At 36.9% G+C, this 25,459-nt stretch overlaps 1 protein-coding gene across 9 annotated transcripts in view; it reads right to left on the minus strand.

Moving 5' to 3' along the window:
- ZRANB3 (zinc finger RANBP2-type containing 3) overlaps positions 1-25,459 on the minus strand; it is a 40,629-nt gene that overhangs the window by 6,190 nt on the left and 8,980 nt on the right. For 8 of the 9 annotated variants that reach the window (XM_064435209.1, XM_064435208.1, XM_064435215.1 and 5 more), the window contains 14 exons: positions 17,673-17,691; positions 14,859-15,037; positions 12,254-12,485; positions 10,407-10,492; positions 8,293-8,464; positions 7,794-7,922; positions 6,837-6,956; positions 5,972-6,091; positions 5,257-5,436; positions 4,309-4,461; positions 3,246-3,714; positions 2,114-2,308; positions 1,554-1,636; positions 11-112 (listed from right to left, as the gene is read on the minus strand). In XM_064435209.1, the coding sequence (XP_064291279.1) occupies positions 11-112; positions 1,554-1,636; positions 2,114-2,308; positions 3,246-3,714; positions 4,309-4,461; positions 5,257-5,436; positions 5,972-6,091; positions 6,837-6,956; positions 7,794-7,922; positions 8,293-8,464; positions 10,407-10,492; positions 12,254-12,485; positions 14,859-15,037; positions 17,673-17,691 (2,239 nt within the window). The remainder of the gene's footprint in view (positions 1-10; positions 113-1,553; positions 1,637-2,113; positions 2,309-3,245; positions 3,715-4,308; positions 4,462-5,256; positions 5,437-5,971; positions 6,092-6,836; positions 6,957-7,793; positions 7,923-8,292; positions 8,465-10,406; positions 10,493-12,253; positions 12,486-14,858; positions 15,038-17,672; positions 17,692-25,459) is intronic. The other variant, XM_064435216.1, reaches the window with a different exon arrangement.

Consider the following 25,459-nt stretch of genomic DNA (forward strand, 5'->3'; position numbering starts at 1 on the left):
CTGTTCTTACCAATGCACGATTTTTTTTGTTGTGGAAAGTCTCTGGTAAATCTTCCCAGTTATCCAGCTGTATGTCCAGTGGAATGAAATTATGATTCAGTGGTTCACCATCCTAGAAAAGCAAACAGTTTTGTTTACAGATGCAATGTAGCACAATGTAGAAAAGTAATCTGTTTCACGTGAATTCTCCTCCCTTCCCACTAAATTTAGTTCCTCAAGGTCAAATTTTTCCAGACTTAACAATAAGGCATAGAGATAACAGCAAAAATGCAAGGAAGATTATTCATATTAATCTACCTAAAAGTAACAAGGCTTAACATTTTAACTTTTAATAGATCTGATTTTTTCCTTGCAGATAGTTCAGAAACACAAACTGCCTTACATTAAACTGAAATTACAATCCTCTTGACTGAATTCTAAGGGAAATGAATGATTGGAGATAGGAGAATGTCACTTCATTACAATTAAAAAAAAGAATTCTTGAACATTGTTTATCATACTTCTTTTTAATGTCTGCAAAAGTTCTCCCTTTAATTTTTAAAGGAATAACTTGTCCCAGTGGGTACAAGGAACAAAGTACATCTAGCCAAGGAACTTATTGATGATTCACAAGCATTCAAGAGAAGGAGTCAAAGCAGAATTCTCTGGGGTCTCACCATTCAGCAGATTTTGTGCAGTATCTGGCACAATGAATCTAATCCCAGCAAAACCCAAACCAGACAATTGCCCAAAACCCACCCAAAATACATCTCTGTCTGAATACAACATGTGAAGCTAGGGAGGAGCATACACTGTAAGTACATTTAACAAATTTTCACATACAAGAGGACTTTTGGACTCTTTTTGACTTTTCCCAGCTGCATCAGCCTCACAGAATGTCTTATCTCAAAGGCTTGCCCTCAGTTATCTGTGCTGCTTCAGTGGCACCTGAGCACGCTGATTCACTCAGTGAATTGGAAGAAATCTTCCCACTGAACTTTCCTATCACTTGAAAGAAGAAATTGGCAAGTCCTGATGTCCCCTTGAATAATGAGCTGGAAAATTCCCAGCTGCTGGTTTCTGTACCCAATCACCACTGGAAATTAATGATAATGGGCTTTATTCAAGAAATTACTAACTTACACATAGCACTAATGTTGAGCTTTCTGAAAATGTGGCAATATTTTATTTACTTAGTGTGTCAGGATTTACTGTCATTTTTAATTTGAATTTTGAATGTTATTCTATTCAAGTTATTTTGTGATAAGACACTAATAATAAAAAAGGAATTTTACACAACTGTCACTGGAATTTCTAACAGATTATTTAATGTATTAGCCCAATTCTGTAAGCCAAGTGTTGGAAGTTATGTATCTAAGGAATTATTACTTAATTCCATTGAGAAAAAGAACTAGAATGATAAACTACCTAATTTTTGTACATTTCAGTTAATACAAAAATATTAATGCTTTTACATCAAACATAACAAAGGAGAACATACAAAAACATTTCACAGGGCAAAATTCCCCTTTGCAATTTTAAAATAACAATAACCATGCATATTTCAGGTTTACCTTTGTATAGAGGTGGATTCTGTCAGTATTCCTGCTTGCACAGAACATAAGCCCATCATATATTTGGAATGTGTCTGATTTATCTACAACAGAAAAAATGGTGGCATTAAAGATTTTTATTCATTCATTCTACTCTGACATTAAAAACAATATTTAGTATGTATCTAATTCCAGAACAACATAAGGTGCAGAGCTGAAGCAGCAAACTCTGAAGGTATTTGTGAATTTTACTTTTCTGTTTCTCCTGGATGACCCATCATCTGTTTGCCTGTGTCTGTCCTGAGTTCCAGTAAAACCACCCACATTCCCAGCTGCTGGTTTGACACAGTCCTGAAGTCAGTCAGCTCTGGTTTGCTCCAGGAGCTGTGTGGAAAGGCTGGGCTTATCCAGCATCCAAATTCAACAGATGGCCCAGGCCAAAAAGAGAAAGTCCCATGCTGGTGTTTGTACTTCTGTGTTTTGGAGGTGTAGGTTTTTAATTAAAAGCCATTTTTCATGCCAGAGGTATTCAATGCAGTTTCACAATGGGATAGAATTGTTCTTTCAGAGTCCCACTTTACCTTCTCCACGTTCTTTTTCGCTTTCTTCCTTTTCAGTGCCAACAGTTTCCTGTTCTCCGATTTCAAGAGATTTCTGGGCCCCTAGATTTCCTCTTCTGCCTTCAGCACTGCCCTCTGCTCTCTCTCCATCCCTCCTGGGCTCCTCTGACACTCCTTCCTCAGTCTGGCTCCTGGGAGCTTCACCATTTCTCTCACCTAAAGACAAAGAAAGAAGCAAAGCAATGATTTGTGTTCCCTGGCAGGTACCTAATAACACACCTGGACAGGAACATGTCACTGAAATACAAAGAAATGGCACTGAATTCTCTAATATTATTATGGTGCAACCACTTAGGAAGTTAGAGCTAACTTTAATGGTAGGATAACACACACATGGAACAAAGCTTTTAATTTATGTAATCCTGTGCACCCAGATTAATGTAAAAATATCTGTGTAATAAACAATGCAGTTAGCAATTCTGTATTATACACAGTTTGTATACCATAAACACACAGAGTAGTTTTCCAAGGCATTGATTTATAGCTGTGAAACTCAGAAGTTGTCCTTATTTGAACAAGTCCAGAGATTTAAACAAATAAAAAAGGAAGCAACAAGAACCTTACCCATAGCTTTGCAACTGAAATGACAAACACTAGCATATATTTATAAAAATGTTTCATTAATTTTCCAGATAGCTTAAATAAATTTAGTAAAAGAAATCTACTGTGAGCTGGTTGAGAAAGAAAAGCCATATTTTCCAGATAATGTCTCTCATGACAAATACACAATGCTCAAGTTAATAAAACTCTAATGCCCCACTGCTTAGTTTTGAAAGGTGAAGAAAAGTATTGCTGTTTAATTGCATTCAGAATAACCATAAACCTCAAGGAAGATGAGAGGGACATTTGCTGCAAGCAAAACAAAGGATATATTCTTCCTTATGGAATTTATATCCTGCTAACATTTTATGGGTATTTTGCACTTGTTTCAAGTTAGACTCATGTAAAAGATCCTTGGGGAAAGCAAGACTAAGGAGTATCATATTTTCCAGAACTTCTGTGTAGTCAGAGGTTAAAAAAAATTGTATTTATTGAGCCTGATCACAACTGAAATGAAAAATGCATCTTTCCCTCTGCAGCACCCCTTACTCACCATCCCTGCTCTGGGGGCAATGGCACATCTCGCAGTAAGGCAGCAGAGCATTGTTAATGTAAGTGCAAGCACTGCAGTGCCAAGCTTTATTGAAATCTGTACTTTCACTTGAAGTATTTAAGCCACAAGGACGGAGTTCACTGTTTTTCTCTGAAAACAAAGAAGGCTTTTTTCCAGTCAGAGATGTTTTCTTTTTATTACTGGAGCTCACTGGGGTCAATCCACTTATGCTCTTTGCTCTTTTGGCTTCATGCTCACAAGTATCTTCATCACAAATTGCCTCCACCTCAATTTTCCTTGTGGAATCCAGGTTTTCATTGCTCTTCTCAGCACCCTCTTCTTTTGTGACTGCAGAAGATTCTGAATCATCATATAACAATTCATCACCAGAAAATCTTTTGCGTTTCTTCTCCGTGGAGGATTTGGGGGAAAAGAAGGAACGGATGTCATGCTGTCTGTCCTTTTCAAACTAGGGAAGAGGAAAGGAATAGGAACCACAGAATCATTTAGGATGGAAAAGACCTCTAAACTCCACTTGTGACTGCATCAGAAACTGTTAAACACAAGATAACTTCAAGAACAAACAGTGAGCAGAAAAAGCAATTCAACATTTCTCTCCTGATTCCAGAAAAGTATTTTCAATATGCTCCTGGAAAAGGCACTACCAGAAAACAGATTCACAGAACTGATAAGCTGTGTGCCTTTTCTGAAGATGTTCATTACAAGAAATATTAGTCCAAATTAAACATTAGTCCAATTAATTCAGCACAGTTAGCAAAGATGTCATTTGAACAGAAATTACTTGGTCTTATCTGATTCTGAGGGTGACTCAGTCACCTAAACATAACATAAGAACCCATCAGAAGATGTAGATGACATTTATTCCCCAGAGAGCACTTTTCCCAACTTCACCTAAGTTTTAAAATGGCATTTGCATTACTTTTTGCTACTTTTTTGATGTTTCTCCATTAGGTAATGTCTGAAGTGCACAGAAACTGAAGCAAATGGCTGCTACAATTTTTTTTAAATGAAAGGAAACAAAAAACAAAGTTTCAATTCTTACATGCGTAAATAAAAGTTCATTTGGGGGATCTTCTAGACTTTCATTTGGGGTCCAGGTTTCAGCAAAACTCAAAAAATCCCATTTGTCCTTATCCCCTTCTTCAGCCTGCATTTTCTCTTTCTTGCCATTCAAGGTGCTGCCTGTGACTTTGGCCTGCAGGAACACAATAATTGTAAGTGCTGTATTTAGCACACTACAACTAGGGGAGCTGTACACAAAATGTCAGTATTTACTGAAGATAAAAGAGAATATATACACTGTGTACACCCTCTAACAGCCTTAACATGTTTTGCTTGGCAAGTGGAGGCAAATACAGAATTATTTTGTTACAGAGCTTGTAAAGTAAATTGCTGTTGAATTCCTGAGCCCCATCTCTGCCATGTGTAAGGAGAGTCATAATGCACCAGGCAGGATGAGCTTTAAGGACCTTTCCAACCTAAACCATTCTATGATTCTCCAACTGCTAACAACAACTAGGTGATACTTGTGGAAAACGGCAAGAGAAGAAAAGATCAGTGTAATCTTGGATCTACTGAAAAAGAGAATGCCTCTGCCTCGCAGAAAGGAAGCTTACTTTAGGCACAACATTCATTCAATTAAAAAAACACAACCCACAACAAATTCTAGCTGTTATGAGTGAGCAGAATGCCTGAATCCCTTAAAATTTTAGACTGAGAAACAACAGCAATAACGAGCTAGAAGATAAAACAACCATCTCCTGTGGATATGAACCATCTTGTTCCCCATGGCAAAACTCATTATCTTTGCATCCTGAATGAAAAGCAAAAAGCTAGAGAAGACTAAACCAGAACAAACATGGACATTTTGATGATCAGCAATTGTAGGTGTACCAATTTGTCTCAGAGTGTTGCAGATAAACCAGACAGTGGCACTGGAGTGCAGCCCAAGCCCAGCGAGCCCTGCCCCCTCGGCCCCGTGCCCACCCACCTTGCGGTTGAGCATTGCCCACATGAGGGTGTCCATGGTTCCCTTGGCTATCAGGAAGTGAATGTTCACTGAGCTGCACTGCCCAATGCGGTGTGCTCTGTCTTCTGCTTGTTTGATGTGGCCTGGATCCCAGTATAATTCAGCAAACACAACGTGAGTGGCAGCAGTGAATGTTAAACCCTAAGCAGAATAAGTAGATGCATTCTTTAAAAACAAAATACCACACACAAAAATTTTAACAAGCTAAAGGTACAGGACAACTTAATATGGAAATAAGAGGGTGGTCAAGGTGGTCCTCAACAGCAGATGGGTTTATTTTAGTGATTCTTCCTTGGGCTTCAGATTAAAAAAATACTTCAATATTGTGCAATGACTGCACACTGCTTTTCATTATGGAATAACATCTATTGCTTATTAATCTAGTGCTTTTAGAGAAATGGAGTTTTTATAATTATTCAAGAATTAGATACTGCTGCTTATCATCATTTAGCTCAAATAAATTCAATAGAGGCTTAGAACAGTTAAGATGATTAATGCAAAGAAATGAACACAGTGCCTGCAAAGGACAAACTGCACGAAGATAAATTGCCTTCAGTAAACCACTTCATTCACCAATGATTTCAGTAGCTATATTCTTCAAGTGTATTAGTTCTCATAATTTCAGTAGCTATATTCTTCAAGTGTATTAGTTCTCATACTTTCTGTTCTGCCCTACCTGACCAGCTGCTTGAATACTCAAAATGGCCACGCGGGTTTCGGGGTCCTTCTGGAACTGATTGACAAGGTGAATCCTCTCTGCAGAGGGAACACTCCCATCGATGCGGATGTAGCGAGCCTGTGACATCAGAACAGAGACTAAATGACATCATCAGTGCCTGTTTTCAGACCCAATCCTTCTCTGTCCCCCAGTAAAAATAGGAAAAGGACTGTTCTATTCCTGACATGGGGATCAGGATACAGCAGCACTCCTTTGCCATTTGATTTAAAATTAAATCTCTCTCTAGAGAAGTGTAGATTTTGTATTCCCTGTTTGCAGAAGTAGAAGATAAATGAACATGGGATCTTAAAATGGAATATTTCACAGAAGAATCTGGAATTATTCTGACATAATTTTTAAAAATTCCAAACAGTTAAAAAGAATAAAAATACAAAATAGCGAAGTTAGCCACCATTCCCAAGCAATAGTTAAGAGTCCATGATCAAAATAAGGTGAAAGCTGTTTGCAAACATTTCTACTGCTTTGAATTAAACATTCAGGTTTGATGATAGTGTGTTGTTAAAACCCCTCAAAAATAGACAGAAGCATACTGATTGAAACATCTGGAAAACAACTGCCTACAGCATTGATTTAATACTAATAATAATAAAGTCATACCAGATACAAGTGTGTTTACATCGTCCTTAAACACAAAGCAGTTCTTCAGAACCACATGATCCCTTCTAATCCAGTGGCACTGATCCACACACACATAAAATCCTTGCACTGCTGTACTCGTGTGCAGTTCTGCTGAATCCAAACACAGCTGGCAGCCACTTGTGTAAGTGAGGTAAATTTGTGTGCACATTTGTTAAGGCTTTACCTTGCTCTCTATCACTGCCTCTGTGCAGGCTTGCAGCATGCTCAGGTGATGGGCAAAGACGAGGAACTTCAGTTTGTCATTGTCAAGCATCATTTTGATGTAGTCCTTGACTGCTCCTGCCTGCAGTGAGCAAGTGTTTTCATTAGGGAGACATACAAAATATTCAAAGAGACAGTTTTTATTTTCATTTCTTTCAATTCCTTGTAACATGAAAAGGTAAATTTCCATATCTTTTGTTATCCATGTAAGACTTTATCAAACACTGACATTGCTAAGAATCAAATAATTCAGATTAATTTTGTTTTTAAAAAAATCACAACTTGATGTCTTGGAGAAACCTAACTTACTCCTTCAGGGAGAGATCAAAACCACATTTATCCTCCAAAGATCATATAATTACATGGTACTTCTTCCAGATTAAGATTTAGATAAACCCCCCCTTTCAATTCAGACATCATTATCTGATGTTTTAATCCATATTTGAGAAAAACAAATATATTTCAAACAGACAAGGTAATATTTAATCAGAACTTCTGTATCCACACGTACAAAGCCATATATCAAAACTGAAAGAATAAATTTGATATGGTCATGATAGCATAATCATAAAATATTGCTCTCTTTAAGCATTCATAGAATTCTTTTGTGTCAAATGTAATTTTCAGTATCTTTTGCAAAAGCCATTAAAGCAATGATGACAGTGAATAACAAAATTTATCAGTGATCAACAGTTAATGCAATACACATTGCAGTGATCTTCAGATTTCTTTTTTCATTGTAATGGGGTTCTGCCTATTCCATAAACATACAGGAAAAAAGAGAGTGTTTCTCCATGTCATGATTACAAAACAAACCAAATAACCTCATCTTGTATTCTGGCCAATAAAACCAATTCTGTGAGGTTAAAAACACACGCTGGATAATTTAGGGATATTAAGGAAAGACTTGCAGGCTCACCTTGGCAATGGCTGTTTCCTTATACATGCGTGTGATCAGATTCATGACTTGAGAAAAGTGGCTTTCAGTGGCATCTGATCTCAGACCTCTCATTAATTTCTCCCACTCTGCAAAAGTGGCATTCAGATTCTAATTGGCAGAAGAGACCGGTGGTTAGACAGAGAGTACAAAGTACAGGTATGTTTTAAGTGTGAAATGATTAGGAACTTTGGAGAATTCTTATCAAAATTGGGTAAAAGTAACTGCAGGATTCAAAATCTATGGGAAAAGAAGACAGAAAAGAAGTTTGTAGTAGAATTAGAACAAATTTTATCATTGATGAAGAAAGGAATTGCAGTATTAGTGTTCTTTGCGTTATATTTTAAAAAACAGTAACAGAGATAATCTGCTTTATACTCACACAATCTTTGTAACTACATATAATACACATGCACACATAAAAATACATAGATATTTCCATTTATTAACAAATTTTTTTTAGCAAAAGTGAAAAATTTACCTTTGCTGCAGCTTGTGGGAGGTCAAATGGAATACGTTGTCTGACTTTGGGAGGCAGCTGAGTTAGGACATCATTCTTCAGTCTTCTGATCATTATTTCACTTAAAAGTTGATGTAGTTCCTCTAAGTTTGAAGCTCCTCTACAATCCCATTGCCTTCTTTTACCAAAAAACCTGAAAATGATAAATCAATGCAGAGTGTAAACACGAGATCTTCCAAATTCAATAGAAATCTTCAGTACATAATCAATTTTAAAGCACACTATTGGATATGAAAGTGTGCTTCAACTTCTCAGCAGCCACCACTGCCTGCAGGAGTCACTGCCCATCACCTGCACACAATTCTCTGTCCATTCCCAGCTTCCCATACTTCACTGTCCACAGGAAACAGAAGTTTCAGGTTTAATTTTGGAACTCCCGTGTCAATGGACTAATGAGAAGAATACACCACCATGAGAATAATCTTTATTATATTACAGACAGGAAAGCCATCATGAAAACTGCAAATATCACCATCAATATTCCTTTTTCTCCCTCCCTAAGAATTCCCTCTTAGTTACTGTCAGAGACAGGATTTAAAGCTTAAGCTAACATCTTCAAAAGTTAAATAGAGGAAGAAGGTCCAACATTAAGAAGATAAAGACTGAAAAGAGAACAGATTTATTAACTCAATCTTCCTTATTCTTTCCTTGCTTTGCTGTTTTTGACGAAGTGTTGCAGCAAGAACAACAGCTTTTCTCTGTCAGCATCACCAAGAGACAATAAAATAACAAACATGACAGATTTGGAGAAAAGCCCAGGTAGCATTTTCCAGGGCCAGAAGAGTGTGTTAAAAGCATGTAATTTTTATTAAAAGACAAACAAACAGCCACAAAACCCCCAGAATAATTTAGAGATTTTTAAGCCTTATTGACTTTATCAACAGTGTTCTAATTAGCTGAATTAGCTGAATAGAATCATTTGGGAAAAAGGGCTGAGGGAGTCACTTCTGCACTGGTGAAGTGGGAATGGCACAGATGGAAGACAGCAACATCTTTTGCTCATATCCCCTCCCTGGTCTATTTATACACCTGTCCTTATAAAGGCTTCCTTCCTCCACCCTCAGCATCAGGGATAAGACAGAAATGGCAGGCTAAACCTCACAGAAATAGTTTGGAGTTCATCTTTAAAACAGGTGTCTATGGACACCTAAGGAAAAACCACCCAAATTTTCACAGGAAGTGCTGCATAAAATAATCCTATCAAGTTTATTAGCACAGGATGTTTTGTTCCAGCCAAGTCATGAAGAAAAAGTTATTCACTGAAAGCTTGCCAAACCCTGAACTTGATTTTTATTACATTTATGGTATTCCAAAAATAAGATAATCATCTATGATTGAGTAGCTAACCATGCTGTACCCACGCGCACTTGTGGTGTGAAAATTACAGATGCATTCAGTCAAAACACCATGGAAAAAATAGCATTTCTCTGTCTGAAAATTAGACAGTGATCTTCCATGTTATTTGAAGTTAAATACTGATAAAATGCATACGATGGAGAGAGAAAAACAAGTTTTATGAAAATGAAACCATGTAATTATTATTGTAAAAATTAAATCTAAATGCTAGCCAATTTAGCTGACAAAAATCTGTTATTCTGAATACATGCAAAGTTGTAGATGTGAGATTTTTAGCTAAGACAGTCAGCCTGTGAAATACAGAGACAAGTACTGGACTTTTTTCCCCACCCAAATGTGGTGAGGTTGAAAAAAACCTAGATCCCATAATAAAGAGAGATATAAATTATTACATGACCATGCGCTTAAGACTGAGTCAAAAACTCCAGTTCTGAAGGTAAAACCTCCACAGCTCATATACAGTAAATGTATAAATAATTTTACTTAACAGAATGCTTCAACCTTATTTCAAACTTTAACAGCATTAATTAATTCATTTAATCAGTGTCATCCTTTTCCCAATGCTCTTTGATGAAGAAGATGGTAGATGACCCTGGGTTTCAAACCAAGATGGTGTGAAAAAGCAGTAGAGGAGCTACCTACTGATTTTCTCACTTGGCATGACAAGAAAAATCAATGATGCTCATGTAAATGTAAATAAGAATGTAAATAAGTAATACCTGACACGAGCATCACAGTATTTTTTAGCATATTCATTCCAAGTTCCAAACCTTCTTGGAAACAGTGCCTCAATCTGCATGAAGAGCTGTATAAAAAAATAAAACAGCAACAGTGAAAAATTTAGAATTGCCTGTGAATGGAAGACTAATTAGAAATAATCAAATCATGGTTCCTGTGCTAAGTTTACATTTCGTATTTGCACAAAACCCACACAGCTTGGCCTGCATGCAAAAGAAATTCCACAGGATACAGGAGTCTTCAGAGAGGACAGTTGTGGGAAGCCCTCAAAGAACAGAGCACTCAGACCACTGTAACAGCACTGACGGCTTGAAAAGATTCACATTCACCAAGAAAACATGGATGAGATGAAGTTATTCCTAAAAATACAGTTTTTATCATTTGCCAGGTACATGGGCTTCTGCAAAGCTTCAGTGCAGGTATTACATGAGTGGTCTGCTTCCTAAAATACAGTAAAAACTTATTCAATTCTTAAGTTTTACTTCAAAAAATGGACAGTATCAATGCAGAGCAGAAATTTCACAGCTTTTCCCCCCACTGAGTAGCAGGAGATAAATACCAGTTTAGATTACCTTAACCAGAAGGAATCCTGCTTTACAAGCTGTTACGCTGTCAAAGCCTCCTGGCTTCTGAGATCATTTTCTGTACATTTAAAGACTTTATACAAAGATTCTGCTTATGACACAGAACTGGTTAAAGACATTTAATGCTTTTTATATTGTGCTTTGTAAGCCACTGAGGAAAATCACTATCACTACAAAAATATCACAAATTATTTTCTGTTTGGTCATGAATTTTGATCCCATTGCTGTGGTCAAGGACAGGTTGTATGGAATTTCCTTTAAAGACCTTTAACAATGACACTGGTCCCAGTACCCATGTACTATACAAAGGTAGAACACTTTCTAATTCCAATTCTTCATCCAGGGCTGCTTGAAATGTCTTTGTACAGGAAGTTTTAGTAATTATCCACACCCATATACATAAATATTCTTAATAAACTTTTAGGTAAGTACTCATTATATACCAAGCCCTTTTCCATACCTTCCCCAAGCTATGAACTCTTTCAACAAATTAAATTCATAAAGGGTCTTGGCATAAGTTCTATTTACACAGTAAGGAATGCTGAAGCATAAAATATTATTTATATAACTCTTTTAAGTTCCCTGAATTCAAGTCAGCTCTTATATTCATTTATATACTTATATACTCATTTTTCCCCTACATTTGATAAATAAAGGCAGCTGTCTTAGGTTCAGAATAAAACCCAAGAGGGTTTTCATTACCTCTCTGCTCCTCCCTAATTCCATAAGCTGAACTTCCTTCAAAAGAAAATTTGTCATTCTGGATGTGTAACAAGAACAGCCTGCATTTTTTTCCCTGAAGTGAATATTAGGAATAGCTAAAAGACCAGTGAAGCTAAGGGCTTTCTTTATCAGATGATGAAGCAGAAGATTTATTACAAGATCTTGTCTACCAAAGACTTCTCTACCCAGGAGAAACAAGCACTTCTGTGCTTAGGCTCTTTATTTTTTATTTCACCCAACAGTCAGTCCATTACATGCAAGATTAATTCCTTACAAGAAACACTGTCTCAAGTCACCTGTGCACAAGCTTGAAGCAAGTTTGTAAATCAACTCAAACAAAATTGGTTTAGTTTCTTATACTTGTCCTTCCTGATGCAGCCAATGTACTTTTTGATGTCATAATGCATGTAATTGAATATATTCAACAAATCTACAAAACTGAACATTTATTACTGATACTATTCTTAAAAAAACCAAAACAAACAAAACCAAACCCAAAACAAACAGAATATGTCAAATACCTCTTCAGGTCTTCCTAGAGCAGGAGTTCCAGTAAGGAGAACAGCTCTGAGAGCTTTCTGAACAATTGGCAGTAAAATCTTGCTACGGGTGGCATTTCTGGATTTCATATAGTGTGACTCATCAATCACAACCACCTTAAATTTCTGCCTGTACAAAGTGTCTACCAAGGTCTGTGCATCAGATGTTAACAGCCCATACCCCAGAATTGTTACTTTGCTTGTTGATATTCCCCTGAAAGAGAAAATCCACAAGTTTCCTTAGTAAATTTTTATTGTAGGACAATTAATATAGCAGAGAGATTATAAAAAACTTATCTCAGAAGTTATGTGTGTCTCCTTTTGGATTGATTGACACGTGGGCTGTCAGGGTAACAAAACAGCTTTTGGTGTTTAAAACATCTCACACTTCTCAACCACACACATTTCATAACCATTTTCAGAAGACACACATTGCATTCCAAAGGAATTTCATTTACTTGCATGCATTGCTTCACCCTGTGCTCCTTTCTGGGGGCATCCCATTGGAAAAATCCACTTTGTGGACAAAAAGTTACACACAAGCCAGCATCTTAATTAGCACCCAAACACCTGAAGTAATAATGCCTCTGTGCAAGCTTTCTACTGCTCTGGGTACAGAGTCCCTCACCAGCAGCCTGAGAGGATTAAGCAGACTGTCCCTGAGTATTTGGGCACTGGGAGAGTACAGACTGGGCTGAACCTCACCACCTGGAAAAACTATTCCTGCCAGAGCTGGTATCCAGCTTTTTTGCTCAAATAGAACAAGAAGAAAACAAAAAAACAAAAGAAAACAACATCAGCAACAAAAAAAAAACAACTGGAAGCAAGGAGTCAATGTGGCACAAGATGAAAAAATAGTATTTAATTGAAAATGACCCTTTTATGACAAATTTTAAGATGTATACAGGTCCAAGGCATGAACTGATTTTAAAATCACTAGAGAGCACTGTGGCCCTTCAGGAGCAGCACAGGAACTCAAAGCTGTTAGACACACAAGTCACCAGGATGGGGTCACAGCTGGTCTACCCATCTGTCAGACACCACTGCCCTGCTGGCATCATTTCTGTTTGTTCTGCAGTAGCAAGAGATCCAGAAACCAAACAAGCTGAAGTTTCCTTGAGGATTTAAGAGGAAGAAAGGAAATGCAGCTACACATTCATGCTCTGGCACTGTGGGCCCTGCAGACTCTGGCTGTCACTGTACAGATAAATGCAACCAGGAAAGCACAAATTTCCCTTACCCTTTCTGAGGGGTACATTAAAAAAAAAAAAAAATTACAAATAAACTTTTTTGTTTTGGTGGAACCAATTTAATCAAGAAACTTCCAGTTTCAAATTTGGCCAGAAATTACAAACCTAAACTGATGCCTAGGTTTATTTTAACCTGTTTTAATCAAGAAGTTAACACTTAAGCAGTAAACTTGGAAGTTTTGAACAAAAGCAAAGTATTAAACTGAGAGAAATCAAAGCTTAACATATGGAAGTAGAATTTAACAAAATGCTAAACCACATTTGGCAGCTGTACTTTTACATTTTCTTACAAATGCATGAAACACTTTCTAATGTTAAAATATTAATTAGTTCAACAGTAACCTCACTTACAGCTAGGAAGCCTCCTGGGAGTTAAATGAGCAGAAACCCAAGTTTTTATCTTTCCTTGTTTTTGAATAACAACAGGTAATAATAGTTAAGGTAAGTAGTTAAGTTACTCCTTTAAAAAAATCTTAAAAGGAACAGAATTTCATCTGCCATTTAATTTTCCAATCATTTTGCCTAGTCCACATCTCCCCTTTATGCACATAAGCACTGAGTGCCTTTCAGATATTCCTGTGATGAATTTAAATTTTGACTCTCAGTAGGAATTACCCTTCGATGAAGCTTTCAAAATGCATTTTCAGTTGGATTTTTGTGGTTACCAGGAAGGTTCCAAGCAGCACATCTTGGCAGTCAAGTCACTTTCTGATATTCCCAGAAAAGATGAAGATCACTTTCCCTTCACACCAAAGTTTTAGAACAAGATCTAAACATTAGCATAAAATCAACCAAGTCATTTACAGTAAAGCAGACAAAAACCACCCTTGCAGCCCAGGGTAATAGGAGAGTTATTCTAATAACACCCAAGACATAGCCTCTGTGATGAATTCATGCTATTAAATCTAAAGATAGAAAGCGTAGGTCATGATGACCTTTTCAGTTATTTAGGGATTACTTATTCGAACTTGCAAATTTTCTCAGTGTGCTAAATGGAATTCTAACAGTAATTACTTCCTTATTTTGTAATGTACACCAGAAGTTCTCCAAAAATGTTTTACAGAAGCTAATGAATTCATCAGAGTTGAGAAATAACTGTGTATGTTCAATTTGAGACACACTGAAGTAATCTAATTTTCAGCAGACAAGCATTTGCTACTTTGCAAAAAGCAGATCCCTCAACTTCAAAGAAACTGAGTAACTACTATGATACAAGAACAGAAAACTGGGAGGAGTGGCTGATAGCCCAGGGGATGTTTCTCACAGCCCAGAGGGTAGCCCTGCTTGAGCAGGGGTGGTGAGCAAGCCTTTCTGGAGAAGATCAACAAACTACTCACCCAATATCAGTTTTGTTCTGAATGATGCTAATGTCATCTGGAGAGAGTTCTGGAATCCATTTCTCCATCTCATCCACCCAAGGGTATCTCAGAGAGGAAGGCACTACAATTAAGAGAGGCCATTCATGTTTATAGTAATATGAAATGGCAATTGCTTGAATTGTTTTTCCTAGCCCCATCTGGGAAAAGAAGAGAAAAGGACAACATTAAAATCAGATGTCTCTGCTCAGAAAGCATATTCCATTCAGAAGAGCCCAGAAGATTTTGCAAAGACAGAACCAAATAAAGGAAACCCAGTCACAGAGCTACTTATATAGCATGTATTTACTTATCACTTTGTTACCACAGGTCATCTTTCACGAAACAAGGTTTTCCTAGTTAAATGCATTGATACATGTATTGTATCTGGTTAGCTCATCAAAGTGGAAGCAGCATTTCCATTCATCTCAGAAGATTTTCAGCTCGGGGTCTTAATAGGAAAGACTAAAACGATCAAACTCTTTAACTTGTTAAGCTACTAAAACATTTTTAAAAGACTATGCAAAGGAAAGAAAAATACAGGATATCTTCTCACAATAACAAGAACTTTGTCCTCAATTGCATATGCAAGAGGGGGAAGAGCTCTGGGTTTGACCCAGAGGGTCAACAAAAAAAAACTACTGCTCTGATTCACCAGGGCTGATGGTTTCTCCTTGGCCTGCACCACAGATGAGAAAGCCCAGACAGTGAGAATTCAGCTGTACAGACATGGGGAACAGTTAAAAAATATCTACATTTAACAGGAAAGTACATCCTTCATATTGTCAAGGTGGGAACACTTCCATCTGTGAATAATCATGGCAACAGATGATTATGAGAGTCAGAATTTAGGGTTTTGTTTAAAAAATATCACCCACTTTCCCCCCCTCATCAAAATGTTATCATAGAATGCAGCTATTTTCTCTGCTTGTTCACAAGGCAAGAGATAGTTCCCAACTCCTATGGGCCTTAAAAGGCTCTGGGCAGGTTTTCCATGGAGTCCAGGGGACATTTGAGTGGATTTGCTGCTATCTAACTACTCACAGCAGTGAGACATAAAACAACAACTTACATCTCCAGTATTGGGTCTAAATGGACTGAGTTAATGATGTAATGAAGAGATTTCCCAAGAACAAAAGAAAAAAATGAATTTTTCTACTATTACTAGAAAGAAAATAACAGGAAAGCTACTGTGATACTCAGTTTTCATTCAAAATTGCCAAGTTTCCATTACAATTTTCCTACAAGTTCCCCTTGTATCACCAGTAATTCTTAGGTGATCTGAAAATAACTCTGAGTGAAAAAAAAACCTAATGAAATAAGATTAAATTTTAGTTTGCTGCCATGGCTGTGTCCCTAACTCAGGCTGTGCAGGCCCTGGTGATCATCCAGACACTGGGTTGAAATGAATATGGAATAAAAGCAAGGCTTTTATCATCAGCACACCCAGGGCTGATGCAGATCCCAGAGAGCTGATCAGCAGGGAGGCAACAATGTGAGAGTTGAAAAACTGGAGAAAATATTATAGTCTTAGGTTTTGATATAAACCCATCTTTATCCAGCAGGGAAATGGAAGACACTGAAATTTTTGAGGAAAAATTTTGTCTGTCCCCACTCTGAGGAGAAACAGAAACAAGTTTGTAGATCACCTTTCAAAAAATACTAGTTTTATCTTACTTTAATCCTTACATAGTCACACAATCCAGGGATATGTACAGTAATTCTCTGATCTTGAGTTTTCCTCCATAATTTCTTTTTACATAAAAGCTCATTATACTGATATTTAATTTTACCAACATTTTCTTATTTAGAGATAGAAGAAGCACAGGACACACACCAGTGCACAATACTTCCTCCAGTGCCACACCTATTGTCATTATGAAATATAAAATCTTTATTTTGGAATAAATGTATCTTCCAGGACTTTTTATTGTTAACATAATTATGTACAGCTAATTTTCTAGCTCAAGGAGGGAAATAAACTGTTTTAATAAAAAAAAACAGCTACTGCTGATATTTTGATTTTTCCCAAGCTTCCCTTTTCTCTTCCCCTGAATACTTCTGTATTCTCCACAGCTCCCAGATATTTTGCATTCTATGCCAGGATAGTTTATCTCCAGATGTAATGAGATTTTTGTAGTATGAGGAGATGCTTCAATCCCAATAATCCATCTCCCTCTCCCTCCTAGTGTGTCAAGAAAAAACCCAAATTAGAATTGTGAGACTACAGCAATTCTCTTTTTCAGAAAGGTTTTACACTGACAATACTTCAAAACCATTATTACAAAAATGCTTTATCTGGAGGAAGAAATGCTGGACTCAGATTTCCTTGATATGGAATACAACATATATTTTTAAATGTATGGACACAATGAATTTTACTATTACTACTTGATGAGAGCACTTTAAAAATTCATCTTTGGAAACCACATCTATTAAAAATCTCTTTGGGCCAGGAATGTCTAATAATGCACTAAAAATAGCTCACTGTGCAATTATAAAGCACTTTAAAAAAATCAACTGAGTCAGTGTTTTTAAAATGTAACAGTACAGGAGATTTAACCTACAATTAAAAGTAACCTTTTAAGTTTTCTCAAGGATTCTTCTGAACTTATGTCAGGTTTCAATTTTTCCCTCACTTAGGTATTTTCAGGGTATCTGCTGACTATCACACAAATTAGGATGCTTTTATTACCAGCCTTTCTGCCCACACCTCTCAAACAAAAAAAGTCACATCTGCACAAAGTGCACTAAGACCAGAAAAGACAGTGTTAGAGGAACAGGAACATCACGTACCTCATCAGCAATCATACACCTAAATAAGAAACAAAAGAAGATGGGAAAAGCAGAAATTAATACAAATATAATACACAACCAATGCTTATAAATTGTTTACTATAAATTAAAATTCTGGATTTACAGAACCAATGAAAGGGGGAAAAGGTGACTTCATTCCTCCAGGTATCACCTACAAAGAGTGAATGTGGTGTGAACTGAAAATAAGTACAACAAATATTCTAAAAATATTTATTCAGTTTGCTGACATTACTGCAGAACTTGCAATTGTAAAATGGAATTTCTGCTTAGGTCCAGGGATAGATTAATTGTAATCATAAGAGACACTTCCAAGACAAGAAGTGTATTTTCCATTTTCTTTTGTCTTTCAGAAACTGCAATGTTTTTGCTGCTTCATGATTAGGATTATTTATAATTCAGATTGATTTTTAAAATGTGCTTTCCAGAGCTGTCACATTTGTTTTGAAATAGAAGCAGACACTCCCTCACCAATTGTACCAGCTAAAGTATTAGAAAATGAATTTGATTTTTTGCCCATTTTGGAGTCACTTGGCAATGCCACTCTGTGTAAAGACAATGACAACTCCAAGTCCCCAGTCATAAATAGCAAATTCTGTTCAACATATTTACATTTTGTAAACATTAAATGCCATCTTTGACATCAATTTCTTCAAGGTATTTTAACCATTCTGTGATTCTATATGTACCTATTGCACTGTGTAACTCAAGCATAGTGCTCCTTCCAGAAAAAGACTGGAAAGATCTTCCAGGACTTAGTGTCTTTAACAAAATTTAACACAACAGGATATAAACATTCTGTATTTTGATCCAGAAAAATCTTTCCAAGCAATACAGAACTGCTTTTTTAGTGGTAGCTACTCTGAAGTTAGTGTAGCTGGCCAAAAAAAGATAAAATGTTTGATATTTTCAGAACCACAGTACACTGCTGTTTGCTCACTCTGCCTGCCAGGATAAATTCCAGTGTCTACTAACTTCTGCAGTTTCGTTCAACTAAGGTAAAAAGTGATTCAAAATTAATTCTTATACAACTCCATTTTTATAAGCAACAAACTATTTATTTGCAATTGCTTTGCAACTTCCCCCCCCCCAGCTGCTAGGGATGGAGCAAAGAAAACAAAGGAAGAAAATATAACAAAACAAAGCCCCCAAGTCTGCACAGATTTACAACGGAATAAAAAGGCAGGAAGAGAATTATTTTTAGTGGCAACTCATGATTGTGGGGCCTTAATGTCTGTGATTTGCAGCTGGGCAAAGACATTTATTTGCAGACAACTAACACACAATTCTAATTTAAAAATAATGTCAGTTTTTGCTCAAAGACTGGATTTTTTTTCCATTCAATACTCATTGTTAATTGCTTGAACTGAAGTTTACAAAACAAGCCTTTCTTTTTTGCAGATTCTTTGAGGCCAACTGCTTTCAGTACATCAATCATGTTTTTAAAAAACAGTTTGAGGCCTGAAATCAATTGGAATGCACAATAACCTACTGTTGCAGTAGTACTCCTTACACAAATGCAGCAAATGAGTAAGACTACAACTAACAGCTACAGAGCAGAGACAGCTCAGGAATAAACCACAGGCCTTCTTCAGCAATAAAGATTATTTATTGTAGGAATATCAGAGCTGAAGTACAAATATAGCAATAACCAAGCTGCATCTGGTAGCAAGAAAATGTGGTAAAGAGGATAGGAATGAAAGTGTTCCTTGCCAACTTCTGCTGCAAATAGAGTATTTCTCAGTAAATCAACTTAAATTTTAGTAGAATTGCATAAATAGTGAAATGTTAATTATGCCAGTTCAAAGAAAGAGAAAAAGTGAGAATAGGTAAGATGCCATTGCACTACTTTTTGGCACAGGTGAACTATTTGAATGCTCCTTCTTCCCTTCAGGATAACAAGCAAAAATGAAGAAATTCAGCCTGATTTACAAATGACTCTGACAGTTAGAAATTGAATAGCAAATAAAAAACTACCAACTTTAAAAGGATGTCAATCACAGGAACATGTTTTCCATAAAGCTAGATTTCTTCACTACAGTGAAATGCAGCCCCTTAAACATTGATGACTTCATCTGATGACAAACAAGAAATTGTTCTGCTTTTCTTTTTGCACTCATTTTCAGCCTGTACTCATAAAATCTTTGCTGCTACAGAGTATCTCCTGTTTTCATGTCTATTAACTTCCACTGATTATCTCCTTAAGTTAAGGAGATATCTCTCTTATGTAGCAGCAACAAAGTTGATGATATTAAAATATTTATAGAAATTCATCATTTTGTTGCTGGTAAATGAAGGAAAGTACAAAGTAGCTGCCATCATAATAAAAACAATAATAATTTACCCATAACAACTCTGCAAACAGAAGTTACATTAAGTGATCAACACAGTTTTATGTTCCTCATTTCTGCAGTACCAGTAGAAACAGAGCCACAGAAACACCCCTATGCTTAAAGCTGGTTATCTCTGGTGATATTTTGCTAGTAAGTGTTCCCTCTCTTCTCCTACCCAATTATGAAATTGCTTTATCATAAGTAGTTGGGGTTTTCTTCCTGTACTTGCAATCCATCCACTTTTCAGCATTTAAAATTCGACCAGACACATCACAGATTGAGATCAATCAAGTGCACAAAATTGGTTTTAAAGCTCCAGTTACAGTTATCTGAATGTGTAAAGTCCTCTGTGATTATACAGTTAGTGACATGAATCACTGCTTGGATCCACACTGCTCAGACTCAAATTCCTGAAGTGCTACAGTTTTTAAATTGCTAATTTATGCCAACTAATTAACATTATTGACACTCACACTTGACAAATTTTAACATGGCACACAAGACTGAGTTTATGATACAGGTAGGAGCTAATGGAAGTGGAAATGGAGGATATTCAATTTATTTTATGACATAATGCATTTTAAAGCATTCATCTGTGTAGCTTTCACAGTTTTAATGTAAGAATTCTAAAGATGTCTGCCTAATCTAGTTACAAAACATAAGAAGTCCAAATTATTTTCATAGGATTCTGGGGCAATGAAAAACACCTTAAAGAGGAGAGGAAAATCATGAAATGTCTCCAGTTTATAATCACAACAGTTAGAATTGAAGTGTGAAGAACTTCTCCATCTTTATAGCCCACATCACACAGAACTTACAAGATACCTAATAGTTAGTTGCACTAAGCTGCTATAAAGCAATACTTTACATAATCTTAAAAATATGCAGCCTGTATTTAAAACAAACTTCAGTATGTTCTACATTATTGCAGTCAGACAAGCTGCCAACATGGACATAAAGGTTCCATGCTGTCAAAAGCAGAAGAAACAGATCTTCAGCTACATTGAAGGGACAAATATGTATTTTTGTTTCACATATTTTGACTGCAAGAAGACAGACTTCTTGTTCTCTGAAGTTCAATTAGTCATTTCCTCTCAACTGGTAGTTACCCAATCTGAGCCTCATCATTCATGTCCCATCTGTTCATATGACACCTTAATAATAGCTCTATCCAAGAATATAAATCAGAGCTATGATACGCAGATTCATATCCTGTTAGAAGCTCAGCCCACATGGTCAAAAGTTTCAGAAAAGCATGGAAAAAATCATTTGAGATGTCTCACTTGCACTTGCTCTCAGCAGCAAAGTCCAACCATGCAAAAAGTACCAGTCAATGGCAAATTCTTTCAGACTCTTTTGCATTTCATCTTTAAATGTTCTCCTTCTTCAGAGCGAATCCTGTGGCTTGCGTTTGAATCTCTGTCCATTCATCAAGGAAATCTATTTTTTTCCTGGCAGAAAGCAGCAGAATCTCATTGGGATGCACTGCACATGCTGCTACAACCTTGCTACTATTCATAACCCTTTTGCAGCGTAGGGTTAGCAATGGCCTCCAGACACAGGAGGATCTTTCACAAATAGAAGGGAACCATCTTCGGGCCTCCACTAGACTGCAAGAGCCCCAGCATTTTGAGGTTTATTAGCCTGAAAATACAACTACATTTTTCTTTTATCAACCACAAAGAGCTTTGAGTGAGGATGTACCCTGGTGAGTGAACATGCCTGCAGAGAGCAAGGTCTGCTGTGCTGGTGCACCACGGGTGCACACAGGTCCAAAACCTTACTGCTGTTCACTGAAGAGAACAAATGCAAGCACCTGAGGCTGTACACAAAGCCCAGCTTTCTCCTGGATACAGAGAATGCCATAGTTGAAGGGACCACCCAAAGCTGAATGAGTCAGAACCCCAGAACCAGACTTTCAGCACTATCAGAACAGGCTTGGTACTTGATACCTTGTAAAGGTACCAAGCACCAGGCAAAAAAGGTGCATTTATTCATTCTTATTACAGCAAACCTTGGAGAGAAACCAAGCCAAAAAACAGGTGAAGGAGCTAAGAAAGAAACCCAAAACTCGTGACAGAGCCCTCTGAAAGCTCTATCAGGAAAGCTCTGCCTCTAAGGACAGAAAGAATAATTTTTCAAACCTCAAAAAACACAGAAAGAGTTCCTGGTTGTGTTGATGTCGAGAAGATTGGAATCAGCTTTGCAAAGCAGAAGGACAAGCAGATCTTTAAAATTTTATGCAGATGAGTTCATTGGAGAAACAGAAGGAAACTGAGGCTAAGCTCATGTGGCATATGCCATAGAGCCATACAAAAATGGTCTGCATCAGAAGGTTAATGCTAACACAGTTTTATAAAATGAGTTTCAGGGAAGAACAAACATTTAAATGAAAATCATTTCTATTTCTGCGTGTCTGGGTTCCATTTGGGTCACCCCTTTGGAAATGTCAGCACTATTAACCATGCAAACAATATAGCTAAATTTTCTTCTATGAATTATGGCTACTGCAGTAAGGTATTTTTGTAATGAGAAAGAATTTCATTTTGAACCTTGCTCTTGGAGGAATATTGATTAACAACACACTGGAATTAAGGTCTCCACAACCAAGGATCCTACCAAGGCAAACAGCTGGTGTTAGAGGTTTCTTGTAACTACAGAAATATTTACATAATATCTTCTCTGGAGAGTTGTGCTTCCTTACATGGTAGACTAAGAACTAAAGGGGTACAGCAATCCAATACATCTGTTGCTTGCTTGTAAGGATAATTTAACTTCTTGATTGATTTTCAGCAGCTATTTATCCAGGAAAAACCACTAAGAAATGCAGGTAGCTTTTTCAGAACAAACTCCTTCCCTTTCAAATGCATTTTCCAAGGCAAACAGTCAAAGCTGTAGCACTTCATTTTTTAAAACACTGAAAAATTTTGTTACTACTCAAGCAAATTAAAGCTGTTTTTTGTTAATGCAGGCTTTGGAACATGTTGTACAGAGGAAGCTTGAGTCTTTCTTTCACTGGTGTGGGTGTCCTGATATTCTTGGGATTCTCACCTACTCATGTGAGTCAGTTTTATATAACACTACAACATATAATTTACCTCCTACTCACAAGCCAACACTTCAGCACTAACATCTCAACCAAAGGTTATTTAAGGAATCTGAACTTAGAACATTTTTATATAAAACTGCGCAAGCAACCATTACATTTGTGTGTCAGTAATCACAGCACGCAGTCCTAAAACTAGAACAAAGAGAGCTGACTCCCTTGCAACAATGATCAAGGGTGTTGCACCAAAAATAATGCTCCAGAAGATTTAAGATAAATCTTACCCTTGCTCCTGAACTATACTAGGTATTTAAAAACCCCTAAGTAATAAAACCCCAACCTTTGATTTAACATAAGATGCACTAAATTGCCGCATCTGCATTGTTAATGATTCTGAAAAGGAGCATAGAGGAGAATTGTTGTGCTGTCTTATGCTTTTCTCCAACACTCCTCTACATGTGACTGAAAAACCCACCTAAAATGTTTTACTAGTATTTGAAAGCTCTCAGACCACATGTTCTGGGATTTTAGCTTTGGCAAAGATGTGTGGAATAACACATAACAAAGCGGTCAAGTTGAAGGTGAAGCTCAGACACATCAATAGGTTTTCAGAATATATTAACAGAACTGTTAGGTTAAAAAAACTTCCAGCCAAGAAGACACCAAACAGTGACAGAGAAAACTCCTCATCTATTCAGTCACTGGCTTCAGAGACAAATGGGTTCAGCAGCTGACTCAATGCAAGAAAACAGAATAACTGCAACTATTTTCAGCTACTGCTAATTGAGGCTGCAAATGTTAACCTTGCTGTTAACTGGCATGACTGAAATACCTGTGAGCAGCAGCAGAAACCTTCTTTAGTGTGCAGGCTTTCAATGAAATGGAGATACTTATCACCACTTTCCCAAAAAACTGCATTCCCTGGTGATCTGGGGCACTTTTCCCTTGTGCCTATGTTCTTCCTCTCCTTCCAACCTGCATCAAGTCAGTCAGAATGTGACTCATTTAAGAGCTTATTTCTATTCACTCTCATTAAAGTGACTTGTCTCACACTCAGAACTGCTCCCTCCTCTTTGTCCTCTCCTGGGTGCTGTGGTTAAACACCAACTTCCCATCATGGATTCCCACACTGCAAACTTTCCCTACACACAGTTAACACCAATTCATCTCCCCTTTCCCCTCCCTCTATCGCTGCTGACAACCTACCACCCACACTTGTAATCTTTATCTTAGTTTTCCTCTTCCATTCCAACAAATTGTGCCCTGCATTTCTAAAATCTGCATTTTCTTCTCTATTCCTGCTGCTACAAGTCCACAAGTTCAAACCCAGGTAAATTCTCATATTTCTACCACTGGGTTTTTTCTGTTCTTAAGTCTTCTTTTTTTCTTTTTCACCCCACATAATTCCTCTCCTGAATTATATCCTAGATTCACTTACTGACAATGCATTTTTTGTTCTATTTGAATTGCTTCCCAGTTCCTCCAGCATCACTTCCAAACAAGCTTCCCTGGCTATGAAAGCTGTGCAGAATTTGGCTCAGTCTCTCATTCATACTTCCTGCATCTGAACCTCATTCTGTGAGCTAGCATCTTCATTTATTCATCCCTCTCTTCCTTGGCACTTCTCAAATGTGAGATGTACTCTGAATCATTACAAACCAACGTCTTAAAAAAAATGCAATCTTTCTTCAACCCTCAGAGCTGAAATGTATTAACTGTTTGATCCTCTCCATATTCACCAAATAGCAATCCCATTCTTGTTCCCCAGAGATTACTTCTGTGCTTTGTTCTCTAAGAAGGGAGATATCTGCTCACCTGTTATAATGCAGGTTTAAGGACCCACATTTATCACAAAATGGTAATAATTTTACACATTTGAGATGCTGAATATATTGGAATAAAAGATTATTTCTTTCTTACTCTAGCAGGAGACTTATGCCTTGTTTCAAACAGCTCTTTCAGGCTGTCTAACCACAACCCACTGGGACTAAAGACTGAAATAAAAAAAAAGTTAAATTATTTTTCTTCCAGTCTGATCTCTGATGTCAAGTTCTACAAATAATGGAGACTCGTTGGTGGTACTTGATGCTGCAAGCCACCAAGCACAAATTAAAATGTAATATTTGACTAAATTCTCATAGACATGTTAGAAAAAAAATGTAAAGGTAATTTCTTTTTCTAACGTGCAAATTTAAGTGATTTGGCTTTTACTGAAGTCAGTGTGACTGGAAAAAAAAAAATCAACAGTAGCCTGTAAAATATCTTTGTAAGTGCTAATTTAAACCATGCAGCTGATTCTGAAAAAAAATTAGACAATGGTAAAAAGCAGATTGCATTTAATCACAACATCGACTTGCAGAAACTTATGACCTTTCAAACAAAGGACAGCA

Source organism: Passer domesticus, chromosome 10, assembly GCF_036417665.1.
Source record: "Passer domesticus isolate bPasDom1 chromosome 10, bPasDom1.hap1, whole genome shotgun sequence".
NCBI classification, from domain to species: domain Eukaryota; kingdom Metazoa; phylum Chordata; class Aves; order Passeriformes; family Passeridae; genus Passer; species Passer domesticus.